Raw genomic sequence first — 16836 nt, forward strand, 5'->3', positions numbered from 1 at the left:
AGGCAAATGCGTTCTTGTGTTTGATTGTGGGCGCCGAACGCAAACATTGGTCTTTACGCTCTCCGGGAGAACAGTTCCTGGCTGTCTGATGGGTTGTATATGATTGAGGCTTGTAAGTGTGTACTACCTAACATACGGGGCATTAGGAGAAGAGGTCTCTCGTAGTTCTTGCTCATGAGTGATTTAAGAAGACAATCTTTGCCAGCACTGCTACGAAGTAATTCGAAATGAATGCCTCGGAATGCACAAAGGTTGGCAACTAGTGATTGCTGCTCAGGTAGGAATTGAAGAAACACGCAGCAAAGGCTCACATTAGTCGACGCGACGCTGTTGATTCGTGATTCGGGGTATCATTAATCTACAAGCAAGACACAGCCGCGTTGTTGATGCACACACGAATCTGGTGCGCACCACAATCCCGTCCTGCACGTCAATGAGATTGGCACCACACTTGACATCTCAGAATCATTACTCATTCAACTGCTTCTTTATGCACCGCACCGTCCTCAAGTCATATTCCGTCATTCACCAGCCTAGGCCGATCTGCCTGCGTACCCATGGCTGATGGTATCCGGAGTAGTCCCTGGCTCTGGACATGCCAAAGTGGTCGGCCACATTGACATACCCATCCGCAGTGTGTTCGCCAGCACTTTTGATAGCATTGGCGTCGCCCACGTCCATCTCCCATGTTGAGCGGCAATAGACGCAACGCACTTCCTTTCCGGCCTGGCTGGCAGCCCACTGGTCGAAACACGACTTGTGCAGATTGTGGCCGCACTGAGCCTTGCACCAGACGAGTTTGTTGTGCTCGGGATCTAGGTCCATGTAGCAGATCGGACACTCTCCGTCGGTGGACTTGCGCTTGCCGTCGTGCGACTCCTCATCTTCACCGTCGACAACGTCGGTCGGGATGGGTGGCGCGTGGGCGAATATGTCCTCGAGCTCCGAGGTCAGTAGGGCGAGTTGGTATTGCAGGTCTTCGGGCGCTTTGAGGACGGTGTTCATGGCGTAGACTTTGTGTTTGCATTCGTTGCCCTTCGTTGAGTCGGGACATGTACAGGCTGGCATGTGGCTGATTGTGACTTCGTAGACATTGCCCGTCGAGCCTACAATGTCGATATGCTCGGCTGGAGCGCCGTCGATGGTATCCTGTCTGCGACCTAGGACTATCATGCGCTGCGTCCTTGCTCGTGAGAGCTTGACCTGGAATGAGGCTGGAGGCTTGCTCCGAAACCTCCGCAGGCGCTTCTCTTCGGGTTGTTGCTTGGGACTCTTCGCGGTGGATTTGGGCGAAGTGGTTGACTTGGACTTTGCGCCTGTAGGAGATGTTTTATTCATGGATTTGCCTTTGGAAGGTGTTGCTCGTCCTTGCCCCACGGGTTTGTGTGTATACTCTGCATCGTGGCCTAGCTCTTCTAGCATACGCGCTCCATCAGGCTTGTGGAGTGACGACTGCTTCTTGGATATGGACTTTGTCTTCGAGGGCGGTCTCGTGGTTTTGGTGATTGCGCCACCGTGCGAAATGCGGGACACGGTAGAAGGCATTCTGGGTTTGGTCGCTCCAGAAGAGGTGCTCCCTGGGAGTAGTCAGAGGGAAGCCGATTGCGGCACGAAAAGATTGACAAGTGCAGGTGTTTGTGTCGATGAATGGCGGAAGGGAAGATGGTGGCAAAAGTCCTGAGTGGTTGCAGGCAGTGAATGCATCACCGAGTGCCAGTCCAGGCACTAAAAATCATGCAAGGGACTTTTTGCGGGGGAACCAACTGGGGCCGGATTGAAGTCAATTTCTCACCTTTGGGTTTTGTGCAGGATCTCATGCTCGTACTCAGCACAATCCCCATCGTTCTACGATCATGAACAAGCTTCGGTGTACGATGTTCATTCAAGATTACAAACGATGTGATTAGGAAATCTGAGCATCGGTCGGAACCTTGAAATGCTCGCTATATCAGAAACATGGGCCACCAGGAAGGCGCCGTCGCTATGAACACTTTTGCCCTTGGGCCTGCCTGAACAAAATTCTCTAACTCATTACTTCATACATGCTTCATCTTACATCCCGTCTCGCGTATGACCACCCGGGTTCTGCACAGAGTCTATATAGTTGTCAGCAATTAATTCACACACGTCTTCATTCGGGCACTTACAGTCTGTTGTTACAAAGGCACGGTCGACCTCAGTCAAAGCCTCACAGCAATACTGCAACGTCTCCGCAATGTCGTGGGTACGACGCAGCGGCGTTGACTCATCCAATAAGATATCATACTCGACCCAAACACCGTCGCCCGCATGGTATGCGGTCACCGATTTGAAGCCAGCGACCAAGTTGCTGAAACGATATGCGAGAAAGGTGAGTTTGTTCAGCAGATGCTCGTCGACTGTCAATCCACAGAGCCGAGTCATGTTTTCGACGCAAGTGTCAGCCCAGTCGTAAATAATGTACAGGGACAGCAGGGCGGCACCTAGCGGATCCAGCCACCAAACGCCCGCCTGCTTGCCGATGAGAGGAAAGAGCAATGAAAGTGTGTTGAAGTACACGTCTGTCTTGCAGTCTTGAGCCAAGGCCTGCACCTGAGTTGTTTTGATGCGGAAACAACCAAGTCCAATCAGGCCCTTCACACCCACAGTGGCGGCCATTGCTCCGATTGCAACTGCCGGCAGGGTGGCAATCGAATGATCTCCGCTGGGGAGCAGTCTCTGAATGGACTCCTGCAGGATTTGAAGAAATGAAATAACCATGATGATGGAGAAGACCAGAATGCCAATGGGTTCGAGGCGTCGACGACCGACCGGGAATTTCTTTGCCAGGGACGACAATCTCCAGGAGACCAGTCGATTGGTCGACCACACTATGACTGTGCACAAAAGATCCAATGCCGAGTCCAGGAGCGATGCGATCAAGGAAAGGGAGTTTGACTTGAGCGCCGCGATTCCCTTTGCGATGAGGAGGGCTATGTTTGCGATGACATTGATATTGATCCACCACCGCGCATTCCGTGCTGCCTTGGCTCTTTTCTGCTGCACGTCGTCTGGTAACATGTCTTCGATACGTTCCTCCACGTTTTGCAGTCGGCCTTCTCTTTCCCTGACCCCATCGTGGTCGGCGTCGAGGTTCATGCTCTCCATGACATCGTCGGCCATGGCGAGGACTATGGTGTCAACCTCGGCCCAGTCGTCCAAGGAGGCATTTTGTTTCTCGTAGAACTTGCGCACTTTTTTGTCCTTGATGCCTTTCAACTGGCACAGATGCGTCAGCTGCTGTGTCTGAGCTTTGTGGTGGACATTACCTCTTCATCACTCTTTCTTGACTTCTCGAACTCTCTTCCCTGAAGCACACCCGCTTTCAGCTGCTCTTTCAAGGCCGCCGTCGTCCTGCGGTCCATGGCATACTCGACAGCATCCTTGAAACCACCGAACCGTTTCTTTTTGTGGGCACCGGCTTCCAGGTCATTGTTCCGCATTCGATCATCCTCAGGCTCACTGCCAGCTCTGTTGAAAGTTCGTTTTCCAACCATGGCTTGTGACGCTGCAACGAAGCAGCATTAACGGACCCTGAAGATGTGCGACGGCAACGGCAATTCGCGGGGAAGTCAAGACTCGCAATTGCAAGCGTAGTTTGATGTACGCTCAATAAGAGGCTTCAGCAACGTGAATTCAAGATGAAGATACAAAAGCTATAGAAGCAGCCAGAAGAAGCTATACGTTGGCATCTGCTGTCGATGGTGGAGAAGAGCAGGTGACAAGGCTTCAATTCCCTGTTTCTTCGATGACGCTATGAGGGCAAGCATCTGCCCAGTTTTGCCCAGGCACCAAACACGGGCGAGAAGAAGCCAATCCTTGAATCCCGAAGCTTAGTTCAAGCGACAGGCTTTCACTGGACACTTATATGCGGGAAGCCTAAAATTGGGTCCGGTTGGTGCCACCGTGCCGATATTCCAAACCCACACGCATCGCCATCGGCACGCGACGCGTAATGATCAAAAGCGTAAATCTATCCACCAGATTCAACACGTTCCAGTTCATTGTTACAGGCGTTGTGCCCTGCCTATTGGACTGATTTCTGCGCGCGAATCTTGGACAACAGCCTTTCTGTGCAATCCCTCAACGCGGTCACTCGAGTTTTGATCGCTTTGAGATCTGATGAGCCTCCAACTGATGTGACGCTCGATGCCACTGTTTCCGGAGACGTGGAACTGGGCAACCTCTCACTCTCGGTCTCCGTCGTCAAAGAGCTTGTAATGTCGGCCACGGTAAGGACCTCGAGCGTTTCCAGCTTGTCAACATCATCGTTACTGTCACTGTCGGTCGCCGTAGCTGAAGGTTTCTCTGCCGATGCTCCCAAAGTCGACTTTGATTCGTGGTCCAATTTGTTCTGCTTCTTCCAGTCTCGCAGTATTTCGAGCTTGCGACTCGGATCTTGGTTCAGAAACTCTCCAATGACTCCGTTCTCCTCGCATTTGACACAAATATCCGGAAAGATGTGGATGTTGTCGCTGACGTCTGCGCAAAGCTGGTGGGAGCATGTTACTTGCATTTTCGATGCGATCAGTTTTTCGATCATTTCGGCGCATTGCACGAGGGTTTTGACCTTGACATGGCCGCAAAGATGGTATATGGTGTGCGATTCGCACATTTTGTTGATCTCCAACAGGCCGAGTTAGCACTTTGGTGGCCGTCCATGCTGGAAAGGCTCGTTGGCCAGCTCATATGGGCTCCTGCACATGGGACAAGTGATCGAAAAATAGCAGCTTCATTGTTGTCAGAACAACGAGATTTATTCCACACTCTTTGTCTGTCACTGTCAGGTTGAGATCAGTCCAAGGCCCTTTTCAAGGGAAGCACGCGACGTCTGGATTTCATTGTGTAGAAGGGGCAGGACATTCCACGGCCCAAAACAGTATCCGATCACATGCACCAACCGGAATCGGTACCATCTCATTCCAGATCATTAGCTGCCTTGCTTATGGGATTGAGGTCTGGTTTGAATTGAACTGATAAGGCTGACTGATGCAAGTCGTTTGTGGCCGAGAAGGCCGAACAGGGTGTTTTACCTGCAGCCCTGACATCATCGTGCCTGGGAGGTCGCAACTGGGCGTGTCTCTTAGCCACCGAGCCTCAAAGAATGTCGACCCTGGGTGTGAGTACATGACTGACATGCGCTTTGCTGTAGCCACATATCATGCAGGTTTGGGTTTATTACCAAGAACCTCTTCGGATCGACCGGCTCGTGGCGATATGCGAAATAGAAAAACAGATCCGCACTGAACAAAGTTCTTGGTAGGCGGTGACATCGGTGGCTGGCTTTGGTAAAAGCATGCTAACTCAAGTTAGGATCAAGAGTCCTTAAGGACGCGCCCTAAGTCCAAGCCAAGTGCACCTAAAATCCGGGGTTGTCGCAAGGCGAAGATTTGCATCCCAAACCACGATCGTTCTTCGCATTGATTCCTGACGGTCTCTTGTAGCGTCTGACATGGTGACCTGGGGGTTGCAACATGAAGATTTCTGAGGGGTTGACGGACATCCAGGCATGGGCTTCGGCGAGTCATTGCGCGCCTAATCCTCCACAGGCTCTGCTTGGGATTGCCAATTCCAGCACAGTGTGCCCACTCACCTCATCATGATTCCTGTTACCTAAGGCTCATGAGTAAGATTTTGTCCCAATGTCCACTCATCAGACCAGGATATCGATACGCTCGGAGGCACTGGGACAGAAGATACCCTATAATCAATAATCCGCACACTGACGTAGTCTGCTTATTCCTCCTCTTCTCATCGGAGACCTGCCGCGTGCTTGCTTGGTTGAGTCACCACAAATAAGAATCTCTTCGCTCATTCCCACCTTGCTCCCGGCTACTGGAGCACGTTGTTACTTCCTCGCACAGACGCGTAACACGAAATTCCACAGTCCAGTCGGCGACCATGGAGGAACGACGAGCTTCGCGACGAGCTTCACAGACTCCACGACGGCGGACCAGCATCCAGGAAGATGCCGCCCAGCTGGCAGGATTTGGCGTCAAGCAGGAGCTCGAGCGCAATTTCTCCCTCTTCTCCATGCTGGGCCTGGCTTTCGCCATCTTGAACTCTTGGACGGCTCTGGGAGCCAGTATGTCCTTGGCCCTCCCCAGTGGAGGTCCCACCTCCGTCATTTGGGGTCTTCTTGTTGCGGGAATATGCAATTTGTCTTTGGCTGCTTCCCTGGCAGAATTCTTGTCGGCGTATCCAACGGCAGGAGGTCAATACCACTGGGTTGCGGTCATTAGCTGGAAACGCTGGGTTCCCATTCTATCGTGGATCACGGGCTGGATCAATACAGCTGGCTGGGTGGCATTAACAGCCACGGCCGGTCTCCTGGGTAGTCAACTCGTCTTGGGGATTATCTCGCTGACTACACCTTCATACGACGCCCAACGCTGGCACCAGTTCCTGATCTACATCGGCTACAACGCCTTTGCCTTCTTGGTCAACGCATTCCTGACCAGGTTGCTTCCTTGGGTTACGAAAGGAGCCCTGATATGGTCCATCACTGGCTGGCTGGTCATTTCCATCACCGTTCTGGCATGCGCCTCACCACATTACCAGTCTGGTGACGTGGTGTATCGGGAGTTCATCAATGAGACAGGCTGGCCAGATGGGCTTGCGTGGCTTCTGGGGCTTCTGCAGGGTGGTTTGGGGTGAGTGCTGCCTCGATAAACTCCTTCGTTCCGTACTGTCTGTGCTAACGTTCACTCCTCGATCTCAGTTTGACCGGTTTTGACGCAGTCGCCCATTGCGTCGAAGAATTGAATAATCCCATCGTGGACGGCCCTCGCATCATGATAGCATGTGTCTTGATCGGGGTCGTGACCGGCTTCATCTATCTGAGTGTTCTGCTCTTCGTCTCCAGCGATCTCGACACTGTCATCAGTTCCGCCGCAGGTCCCATGTTGCAGATCTTTTATGACGCGACTAACAATAAAGCCGGGTCCATCTGCTTGCTGATGTTCCCACTGGTGTGCTTGCTGGTGAGTGCCACTCCAAGATGAACCCTGGGTTCGGAGCTGGGAAACGCCGTAAAAGCTAACCTGATCGACCGACAGTTCGCAGCAGTCAGTATCATGACTACCAGTAGTCGAATGGTGTACGCATTCGCTCGAGACCGCGGTCTTCCAGCCTCAAAATTCTTCGCAAAAGTCGACAAGCGACTCGATGTCCCGTTGAATGCGCTTTGGCTGACTTTGATCCTTGTCATCATCTTTGGCTGCATCTTCCTCGGCTCCAGCAGCGCCTTTAACGCCATTGTTTCTGCATCGGTCGTGGCTCTAGGCATTACCTACGCCATCCCTCCTGCTATAAATTGCCTCCGAGGGCGCAGGATGTTGCCTGAGACTCGCCCTTTTAAGCTGCCAAACTGGTTGGGCTGGACATGCAACCTGGTAAGATCTGTCTCCGCAACCAGCCACGCCGAATGCTAACAGTGGCAGATCGGCATCGCTTATGCCATGCTCACAACTGTGCTGTTCATGTTCCCACCGGCGTTGCCAGTAACTGGTAATAACATGAATTATTGCATTGCGGCGTTTGCAATCGTCTTAATTGTCTCGATGATCCAATGGTTCGTGGATGGGCGAAAGAATTACACTGGACCTCAAATCGACGTGGACGCTCTAAAAGGTGGTGAAGTCGTTGGCATGGCGCCCACCGACAGCAACGCGGAGCGACACAGCGGAGACACCTTGACCAACGGGAAAATCGAGAAGGAGGCGCCGTAAGGGCACACGTCCTTCGGGTGTGGGAGCTTTGACCTTTGGTTGTCAGCGCTTTGTGGCGGGTATGCTTCGATCAGCGTCTGCGTTTAGCGTTTCGACTTGGTCAATTGGGCCACTCCGGATCCTGTTTTCTTCTCAATACCGCAATGAACTTCTTGCCACCATTTCTCGTGACTTTCTTGGACTCCTCAGTCTCCTCGCTCATAACCTTGACACACGGATCAGATTCAAGCTCCTCCGCCGGTACTCTCTCCCACAATTCTCTGGCATCCCCTGCCTCCTCACTCACGAAATGCTTCACCATCCATTGGTGCAGTTCCTCGACGTCGGTGATCGTGTAGACTAGGCCACCGGGTTTCGTGACGAATGCATACTCAGCATTGAGCTGCGCCGAAACGATACGGGCTTTGTGCTTTCTCTGCTTGAAATGAGGATCCGGAAAACAAAGGAAGATCTTGGAAAGCTGTGCGTGGTGGAAGTAGTTCGGGAGAAACTTCATTGTGTTCGATCGAAGTGCAGAGATATTCTGGTATGGTGTATACCTCTCAGTGGCGGATTGATTCTGGGCTCTTAGTGCTGCAACCCGATTGATCACATAGTCGGTCACCTGTGTTCGTAGCTCCATTCCTGCCTAAGCGTCAGTAAGGTGACATGACTTGGTGTGGACGAGGGCTACCAAGCATCAAGGTCTCTGGGAACAAAGGCGACAAGCCAATAAGCAGGCCACCGAATCCACACCCGATATCTGCAATTTCGACTTCTTTGGTCATGGCTTGCGCAATGTTCTTCTCGGTATCTTGCTCCACGAATGCCGGATAATGTGTCGTCCAGTCCATGTTGGCTGGAGATTCAGGACTGCATAGAGTCAGTATGGGACTGTAACCTCCTCGGTCAGTGTGCAACAGGGCTGGCAATCCTTACTATTGTAGAGCATGGTCGGAGAAAGGATTCGCATGGGCGCGTTGCCGATAGAATTTCTTCTTGGGTAGTTCGATTTTGCCGCCTTCGGTGCCGTTCACTCCAGCCTTTAGCTTCTCTTGAGCTTTCCTGTACTCATCTCGCTTCTGCCGTTTGTTCGGAGGGCCTGTCATCGTGACAGATCAGATGCTCGTTAGGTCGATAACAGCAGATGTAGAATGTTAGGGTCAGTAGGCGGAAAATGAAGAGGTTTCGCTGTTGTCATTGGTTTGGTCGAGGTAAGGCTTGCGGAACTTGAATATAAAAATATTTAGATCTTGGCAGTGATACAGCGGATTTCACAATACTCGCTTCTTACTTCAACAAACATCAGAAAAAAGGGACTGTTCGCCCGAGATTGACTGTGTGCAGATCAGAGATCGATGGCATCATAATTCACGTTCGGACGAGCCGGGCTCTACAAAACGACTATTCTGACTCGTCGTTTACCCTTCTCTCGTGCGCCACCTTTCTCCTCTGAACTGACCCTCACCCGAAGTTGCTGGAAGAGCTCCACGGTGACTGCTTGCTCCTCATGGTCCTTTTCGAACATACTCAGCCGATATCTGTCGGCATCGAAAGTACTCTCCCTCCTAGACTCCGCGGCCGTGCCCTTCAACTGGAAGTCTTCGAGGCGAACCAACCCTTCAATGCCGAATTGAGGCACGAAAACAACGATTCCGTTCTCAAACACGCGCATGACATAGCCTTCCACATCAATGGCCGCATCTGGCTTCTTTTCCGCTCTTGCTTTCAGTGCCTGTCCCACGTAATATTCGATGCTTGCTCTGCCTGCCAACTGGGCATTCCTGTGTCTGAAGTTCAGATTCTGGCAAACTCTTTCCAATTTACCTTTATTCCTCAGTCCATCATCCACAACCTCACTCCCCTCGCCTTGATAGTTGATCGCGTAAGCCAGTTGACGATGGGCGAGCAGATCACCATATCGACGGATAGGACTTGTAAAGTGAGTATAGATCTCACTGGCCAATCCATAATGTCGATACTCGGGCTCTGCGTGAGAACCGCTACAAAAGTATTCCGCGGAAGTCATGCAGCGCGTCGCCATGATTCGAATCAAAGTGTTGAAGAATGGATGTTGAGGATCAACACATTGATCCAGTGAGTCAGCAAGGGCTCTGGAGCTTGACACGTCCAATTCAAAGCCTCGCATGCGTTTCAATTGCTCAGAAAGGTCAGCAAAGTTGGAAGCAGGAGGGGTGGCATGCCGCCGAAGCAGTGCAGTCTGCGGAAAGACTGATTGGATCTTTGTAGCAACCGTGATATTGGCAAGCAGCATGAATTCCTCAACCAGCGAATTCGTGGCCAAATGTGCTTTTGTCTTGACATCGGCCAAAGAGTCGGAAGTCTCACTGTCTGCCTCGATTCTGACCTCTGGGCTTGAAAGGTTCAGCGCTCCGGCATCCATACGCTTTTGACGAAGTTTCTGCGACAGCGACAGTAGCGCCCGCATACCTTGAGTAAGCTCATCATTTGCAGAAGTGTCGTCAATTCGCTTTTGCGCTTGTTCGTAAGAGAAGCCCTCTCTGGACAGGATGACAGACTTTGTGAAGGATGTCGATACAACCTCCGCGTCTGGGGTAATTTCCCAGAGTGTCGAGAACGCGTATCTCTCAACATAAGGTTTGAGTGAGCACAGGTCAGTGCCCAGAAGCATCGGCAGCATGTCAATTCTTTTGTCGACAAGATAGACTGTGGTACCCCGAGAAGTAGCCTCGGTGTCCATGGCATTGTTGGGCTTGACAAAATGTGACACATCTGCAATGTGGACACCCACTTCGTAGTTGCCATTTGGGAGTTTCCTCGTATGAAGAGCGTCATCAATGTCCTGACACCCAGGAGGGTCTATCGAGCAAATGAGAAGGTCTCGCAAGTCCCGTCGATCCTTCCAACCAGGATGTGATTGCTCGGCAGGCACTTTCCAGTTGTGGCCCTCCGACGGCAGGCAATCCAACACAGCTTTTGGGAACGGACGATACTGTACATCGTACTCAAGAAGTAGGGCTTCAGTTTCTGCCTCCTTAGTCTCCAGTTCGCCCAAGGACCGGATGTAATGGCCGACAGGGTATCTGGTGTCGCGATCCCAGGAATCTATTGTCGCGACGATTCGCTTGCCTATCAGTTCATCGACTTGTCGCGTTCGAATACGGATTTTGGGAATGCGCTTGTCCATAGGGACGAGGAAGACGGTGGTCTGCCGATTGCCAGATGTGTTCCCTGAAGCAGAGTCAATGGTTCCAACGAGCTGTCGCCAATTTCGCTTCATGACTCCCACAACGCGGCATGTAGGCTGTGCACGAGACTCTGCGCCCGCCGTATGTGCACGTCGAACGTCTTCTTGGAGAGCGCGACGTTCAGTCTCGGTAACGACGCTTTGCTCCTGCTCCTCGTCGTCAGGATTGTCGTTCTTGTTAAGTGCTTCTTCATCGAGGATCTGAGTTGAAGGGGCCTTCCACTGGTCCTTCGGTAGTACTTCCACAACCACCACATCGCCAGAGATTGACCTATTGCTGCTCTCTCTACCCAGGACCAAGAGTGGCTTGTCGAACGCAGGCACTTTCACTGTTCCCTCCAAGTAATTGTATGGTGAAACATGAAAGCTGCCCTGGTGTAGAGTGCCAGCTTTGATTCCAGTCATCATCCTGGACATAGAATAGTACTCAGGATAGAACAGTTCGCCATGGGCTTCGCGGGCCTCTTGGCCCTCCGCGCCTTGGCTGACCATATCAAGTAGACGGTCGGCATCGTCGAGGCCTCCCACATATTCCCGAAGTGACAGAGCAACAAGGCTTTCTTTCTTGGATTTCTTCCTATTCTCTTGATCGTTCGTAAGAACGACGATCGCAGGAGGCTTCTTCGTCACCTTTGCGAGATGCGTTGTATACCAAGCAGCAGCTCTTCGTACAGCGCGATCGTTTCGGTCGTTGATGGTCTCTCCCTCGTCTCGGCGTACTGCGGTCTCGGATCGGAATTCATTGAAAAAGAGGTAGAAGCGTTTCTCTTCGCTGCGAGTCAATGCCATCAATCTGTTGTAAAGTGGAAGACTTCTATTCTTCAACTCTTCGAGGACTGTTTGCAGGATGATCACATCGTGGAAATGTGCCGCCTCTTCGAAAAGGTCCATGCCGCTGAGCAGGACATTCGTATCGGGTATAAGGTAATGGCCATCGCGAAAGGCTTTCGTGCCTGTTGGTCGCTTTGAGAGGATGAATTTGGGGACTGTAGCGGTATGAGCATGGAAGTCGAGCGAAGCCATAACATACGGAACACTTACCAACTCCGCTTGCATTTGCTGCTGCTGTAGAAGCACAAGCCGAGCAAAGCTGCGAGGAGCAGGGTATATCTTTCCTGAGATATTGTTCCCTCACAACTTTTTGAACTCGACCGCTCTTCGTGGACCGGACGAAGACTTTGCTGGAGATGTTGGTCGCACTTGGATCGGCCGCCAGACCTCTTTTAAGGCTCTTCATGGTGTCTGGACTGCTTTGTATCCTCCACTTGAAGCCGCCGTGTTCTGCCGAGTTGCTGGTGGAATATGATGATCTCAATCCATCTTTGAAAACAAAATGCAGACTTCCCCACGAAGTGCACTTTGGGTCATAAAGTACAGCGGATCAAGAGTTACGAGCGGCGAACCTGGTGGTAGCGAAACGCAATATCTTCACTCGACTCAATCACGCAAAGGACAGTCCCATGTCTGTTGCGCTCTGGATTTTGCATCCAAGTCACAGCGACTTCGTGTGAGGCCCGCATGACTTGAGACTCTTCCTGGAAGCAGAATCTTGTCTACGAAGACTATCAGGGCAGTCTCGACGTGCGGCCGTCCACCCGCATTCCCCTCCTTTGTCCCGAGTCCTCGGAGTCAGCGCGCTCCAACGGTATGTCTCCATAGTGATTTCTGAGCAAAGTCCCGTACCCAGCCATTGCAACGTTGCAGATACGCGGCAAGAACATGTCCTCCAAACCACCCTACATTTTGCCGCCTGCTGCTCCCTCTGTAGCTCCAGATCGTGCGGCGACGATCATATTCCTGCATGGCTATGGCGACGATGCCGAGGGACTTCCGCTCGGCCTTGCCCAACAGTTCCACTTCTACAACAAGATGCAGTGGCTGAAGTGGGTTCTACCTAATGCCGAACACAACCACGACGCTATGGAACGCGCCTGGTACATGCCTAAAGCACTTCCCAACGCGATGAAGCCACGAGTACCCGGTCATGAGGACGACAAGCACGCATCCGATGATGAAGCGGGTATTATCAAGAGCGTGGACTACGTCGACAAGCTGGTGGAAGAAGAGATTGGGAGAGGCACACCCCCAGAAAGGATTCTTGTCGGAGGGTTCAGTCAAGGATGCGCGGTGAGCCTCACCTGGGGTCTCACAGGACGTTTCAGGCACAAAGTCGGAGGCATGGTATGCTTGAGTGGATACTTCCCTCTGAGTGACAGGATCGAAAGCCTGCGCGAAGAACGGTCTGCAGAAACCTCAGACGAGGCCGCTGTTCCCGAGAAGGGCGTAAAGAAGTGGTTCTATGTTCACGGGACAAGGGACATGCTCGTTCCAAGCAGGTTGTATAGCCAGGGCATAGAAGAGTTGTCGAAATGGGTGGACAAGGCGGACATCGAGGAGCACCTGTATGAAGGTATGGGCCATTCCACAAGTGCAGCCGAGTTACGTGATCTGCTCGGATTCTTCGAGAAGGTCATCCCGCAATGATGAGAGTGGAAATCTCATGAGTGGTGGTTGGCATTTTCATTTGCATAGCGAGCGTGATGTTTTCAGGTGCCAACCTGTCCGAGTAAAATAATCTCAGCCATTTCTTCAATCAACTGCCAATTGAGGCCTGTCAGCCGCTGTCATCCAGGCATCTCATCATTCATGTCGTATCCCATTTGCGTCTTCATCCACCTGCTGTCTTTTGAGATGCGCAATTACACAGGGCAAGTCTGAAGTATTTATCAGACTCGTGCTTCAAGAGATTGACAGAGTAACGGAAGAATCGCAAGACAGAACCACTTACCGCGCCACAAGAGCTACATGTTTTCGTGCCGCTGGCGATCTTCTGACCACACTTGGGACAACCTTTGTCATGCATGTTGCTTGATGTTCTTAGAACTCAGATGTGCTTGAACGAGTGATAGGCAAACGTGTACCGAAATCGAGGATAGGTCAGAGTGGGACTGGGGTGTGATGAAGAGGAGTCAGAGTTCTTTGCTGGCAAGGAATCATGATGGGCGGTGTGAAGTCGGAGTTCAGCCAAATTTAGTCGCAATGTCACTGGCCACGCCAGGTCTGGCATGATAGGTTCCCTCATTTTAGGATAGACTGCCGCCAGAGAGACAACGAAATCTGACCGCGAGAACAGTGCCTGCATAGTTTGGCTTCAAGAGGTACTCGAAGGAAAGTCGTGCACTTGACTTTGGGCCTCGAATCGCCTCGAATGCACATTTTACTTGGCTATTCAGCGGTTCATGAACCCATGTACAGCCATGGTTTTATATGAGAACCAACCGAGAGGAAATGTCGTTGACGCCCTCTATATATTGACGCCCCCTACATACACAAATGACAGTGGAACGCTCAGTCGCAATCATTCGACCAACACCAATTGTGATGCAACGCTAGATGCCAGATGAAACTCCCAGCAATAGTAATCTAGAATTGGACTTGAAATCTCGGACTCTTTCGAATTCGCTCGCCATACTTGAAGAAGATCCAACTCATCGGCGATAACGCAAGGCCAATGAAAGCAAGCAGAGAGTTGCCCCAGCCAAGGCCCAAGGAAGCATAAAGAGCTGGACCTGCAAGTGGTAGGAAGGCGCCGACCAGACTTCTGAGGACTGTATTTGCCGCAATAGCTGAAGCTGCGTACCGGTGAAAAGCATCGACGAGGTAAGTTTGTACACACATGAATGTTGCCAAAAGACCCAAACCGACTAGGCATGTTCCGAGGATGGGCATAATCCAATGGATGTGTTTGTCCGCCGACCAGCCGTACCAGAACAGACCAGCCGGGATGAGTAGGCTTCCAGGGATGAGCGGTGGAAGTCTGTACTCTGCTTTCATTTCGCCTTTGGCAGACATCTTCTTCACAATGCGATCGGAAAGAGCACCAAATATGAAGAGTCCGAGCAGCGACCCAACGCCAATACCAAGGTAACTCAAACCGACAGAGCCCTGGCTGAAGTGGTATGTCCCTTCGAACACAGTGGTCAGAGTAGTGAAGAGCAGATAGAGGTAGCCGTAGACGATAGCCATGTAGATCGATAACAGCAGGACAATTGGTGAAAACAACAACATTTTCGCAGGACGAACAATGGCGCGGACAAAGAATTCTTTCATAGGGATCCCTTGGTCGAGTTTGGAGCGTAGATTGGGGTTGCCCGTCTCCTTTCGAAGTCGCTTCGTCCGTCGCTCCAGTAGGACAGGTTCGTAGGTTTCGCGCATAAAGATAAGCGAGAAAGATAAGGCCACGCCGCCCTGGGAACATGTCAGTGAGGTACGACAATGCATATACCACAACTTACAGCGATAGTGATTACCCAGAACACCCAACGCCATCCAGCGGCCTCGCTCAGGTAGCCTCCAGCAACGGGACCAAGCACAGGGCCCATGAGGGGTCCCATTGCAAAAATCGCCATGGCCGCACCACGTTTCTCCTGTACAATAAGATCTGCAATTGACCCGCCACCAATGGTAAGCGGACAGCTACCAGCGATGCCGGCCAATATTCGAAAGACAAGTAATGCCCCAGTGTTGGGAGCCAATGCGCAAGCCATCGACCAGACGACGAACATGGCATTGCAAGCATGATAGAGTGGCAGTCTACCGTAGACCTCTGACAATGGTGCGAGCCCCAGTGGCCCGATAACGTAGCCCAGAAGGTAGATTGAGACAATTAGACTGCCGACGGTCTCGTTGGTGATGTGAAATTCGTCCATGACCAAGGGGACGGCGGGTGCAACCATGGAGGAGGCCAAAGGCGTCAGGAAGGTAACAGCTGATATGATTGCTACATTTGCCCATTTCCTCTTGTTAGTCCAATTGAGAGCCTTTTCAGGGTCATCTGGACTTGCCCAATCGACGACATTGGGATCTTGCTGAGTGGTCACTGCGGGAGGTGTCTTTTCGTTTTCGTCTTCAGTTGGATCGACCACGGGTATACCATTTTCGACATCTGGGTCTATTCGGCCGTTCTTGTGCCTGTCCGAGACGGAGGAGCCTTCGGTGGAGGGTCGAATGTTGTGGGCATCATTGGGCTCGAGGTGCTTCTCGGCAATGGGGGCAGACTCTGTGGCTGCCATAAGCCCTGAACAGCCATTCCGTCAGTCGCCAGGGTTGATCGTAGGTTGCTCGTAGCATTGTATGATAAAATGGGTTCATGAGCAACGTACCGATTGTTTGGGCCGCAGATAGCCTTTCTGGTTACAAGCCTCCGGACAGACCACTAGGCGGAATACGGCGCAGGGGACTGAGGAGTATGTAAGCGTCGCGTAGATGGGGGCTCGTGCCTTGCGTGCAGTAAATTTCTTGTCGATGCCACCAACAAAGCAACAGCAGTACTTTAATACATGAATGAATGCCACGAAAAGGAAGAAGACGGCTCTTTATTCAACTCACGGTAGATCTATTTAGTTGCGACTCCGGCAAGGCCAATTTCCATCTACTATTCGCTACACGAAAAGATCCATGGACATTCCGAGCTCGATTCAATCTGTTTAGGCAGGCGGCTGCATTTTCCCCCACTTTGACATTCGGTAAACACGACCCGAAAACATCTTAAACCTTAAGTCCGTTTTGTGCATAACCAAAAGTACCTGTAGGCGATGAATCCTGTAAGACGTCTGGCTTGCGCACTAGCACGAAACAAGTTGAGTGTAGGTACATGTCGTGTAGATGTTGCTTGCATCGGGTTGAGAAGCGTTGTGTGCCTCAATATCAGGTTCAGCACTAATGAGCGAGATGGCGATCCGACTGGATTCAGAAGTAACATCATCTTATGCATTTTGCATACAATTATGCATTTGTGATCCCACCGGAGTTCGTTTGCTAGCCTGCGAAAGACCTGGGGGCTCTTCCATGGAGGCTCCATGAGAGTTCCAACCAAAGACA

The 16836-nt window shown here is 51.6% G+C and overlaps 8 protein-coding genes across 8 annotated transcripts; 2 read left to right on the plus strand and 6 right to left on the minus strand.

Annotated features, from left to right (window-relative positions):
- Positions 1 to 525: 525 nt before the first annotated feature.
- EDD37DRAFT_567955 (uncharacterized protein) lies at positions 526 to 1338 on the minus strand (the record flags this gene model as incomplete). The annotated part of the gene is made up of 1 exon (XM_062814171.1): positions 526 to 1338. The coding sequence occupies one exon, from the start codon at positions 1336 to 1338 to the stop codon at positions 526 to 528; it is 813 nt and encodes a 270-aa protein (XP_062667142.1).
- Positions 1339 to 1582: 244 nt separating this feature from the next.
- Positions 1583 to 3780, minus strand: EDD37DRAFT_109339 (uncharacterized protein). The gene is made up of 4 exons (XM_062809194.1): positions 3288 to 3780; positions 2148 to 3237; positions 2033 to 2096; positions 1583 to 1639 (listed from the first exon to the last, which is right to left on the minus strand). Exons 1-3 carry the CDS (start codon positions 3513 to 3515, stop codon positions 2053 to 2055), a joined length of 1362 nt encoding a protein of 453 aa, XP_062667143.1. The 5' UTR covers positions 3516 to 3780; the 3' UTR covers positions 1583 to 1639; positions 2033 to 2052.
- On the minus strand, positions 3683 to 4945 carry EDD37DRAFT_109599 (uncharacterized protein). The gene has a single exon (XM_062809195.1). The coding sequence runs from the start codon at positions 4631 to 4633 to the stop codon at positions 4046 to 4048; it is 588 nt and encodes a 195-aa protein (XP_062667144.1). The 5' UTR covers positions 4634 to 4945; the 3' UTR covers positions 3683 to 4045.
- Positions 4946 to 5919: 974 nt separating this feature from the next.
- On the plus strand, positions 5920 to 7748 carry EDD37DRAFT_568154 (amino acid/polyamine transporter I; the record flags this gene model as incomplete). Its single annotated transcript, XM_062814180.1, has 4 exons — positions 5920 to 6671; positions 6740 to 7001; positions 7077 to 7412; positions 7461 to 7748. 4 exons carry the CDS (start codon positions 5920 to 5922, stop codon positions 7746 to 7748), a joined length of 1638 nt encoding a protein of 545 aa, XP_062667145.1.
- EDD37DRAFT_109302 (guanine-N7--methyltransferase) lies at positions 7578 to 8966 on the minus strand. Its single transcript, XM_062809192.1, has 3 exons — positions 8667 to 8966; positions 8422 to 8600; positions 7578 to 8372 (listed from the first exon to the last, which is right to left on the minus strand). Exons 1-3 carry the CDS (start codon positions 8834 to 8836, stop codon positions 7849 to 7851), a joined length of 873 nt encoding a protein of 290 aa, XP_062667146.1. The 5' UTR covers positions 8837 to 8966; the 3' UTR covers positions 7578 to 7848.
- A 67-nt stretch (positions 8967 to 9033) lies between these two features.
- Positions 9034 to 12427, minus strand: EDD37DRAFT_581308 (uncharacterized protein). Its single transcript, XM_062814416.1, has 2 exons — positions 11998 to 12427; positions 9034 to 11942 (listed from the first exon to the last, which is right to left on the minus strand). The coding sequence occupies exons 1-2, from the start codon at positions 12191 to 12193 to the stop codon at positions 9121 to 9123; spliced, it is 3018 nt and encodes a 1005-aa protein (XP_062667147.1). The 5' UTR covers positions 12194 to 12427; the 3' UTR covers positions 9034 to 9120.
- A 150-nt stretch (positions 12428 to 12577) lies between these two features.
- On the plus strand, positions 12578 to 13910 carry EDD37DRAFT_109326 (lysophospholipase II). Its single transcript, XM_062809193.1, has one exon. The coding sequence runs from the start codon at positions 12676 to 12678 to the stop codon at positions 13438 to 13440; it is 765 nt and encodes a 254-aa protein (XP_062667148.1). The 5' UTR covers positions 12578 to 12675; the 3' UTR covers positions 13441 to 13910.
- Positions 13911 to 13946: 36 nt separating this feature from the next.
- EDD37DRAFT_109267 (MFS transporter) lies at positions 13947 to 16337 on the minus strand. The gene is made up of 2 exons (XM_062809191.1): positions 15252 to 16337; positions 13947 to 15204 (listed from the first exon to the last, which is right to left on the minus strand). The coding sequence occupies exons 1-2, from the start codon at positions 16026 to 16028 to the stop codon at positions 14380 to 14382; spliced, it is 1602 nt and encodes a 533-aa protein (XP_062667149.1). The 5' UTR covers positions 16029 to 16337; the 3' UTR covers positions 13947 to 14379.
- Between the last annotated feature and the right edge of the window lie 499 nt (positions 16338 to 16836).

The sequence above is a fragment of the Exophiala viscosa genome, assembly GCF_022695815.1.
Source record: "Exophiala viscosa unplaced genomic scaffold EDD37scaffold_10, whole genome shotgun sequence".
Taxonomy (NCBI): domain Eukaryota; kingdom Fungi; phylum Ascomycota; class Eurotiomycetes; order Chaetothyriales; family Herpotrichiellaceae; genus Exophiala; species Exophiala viscosa.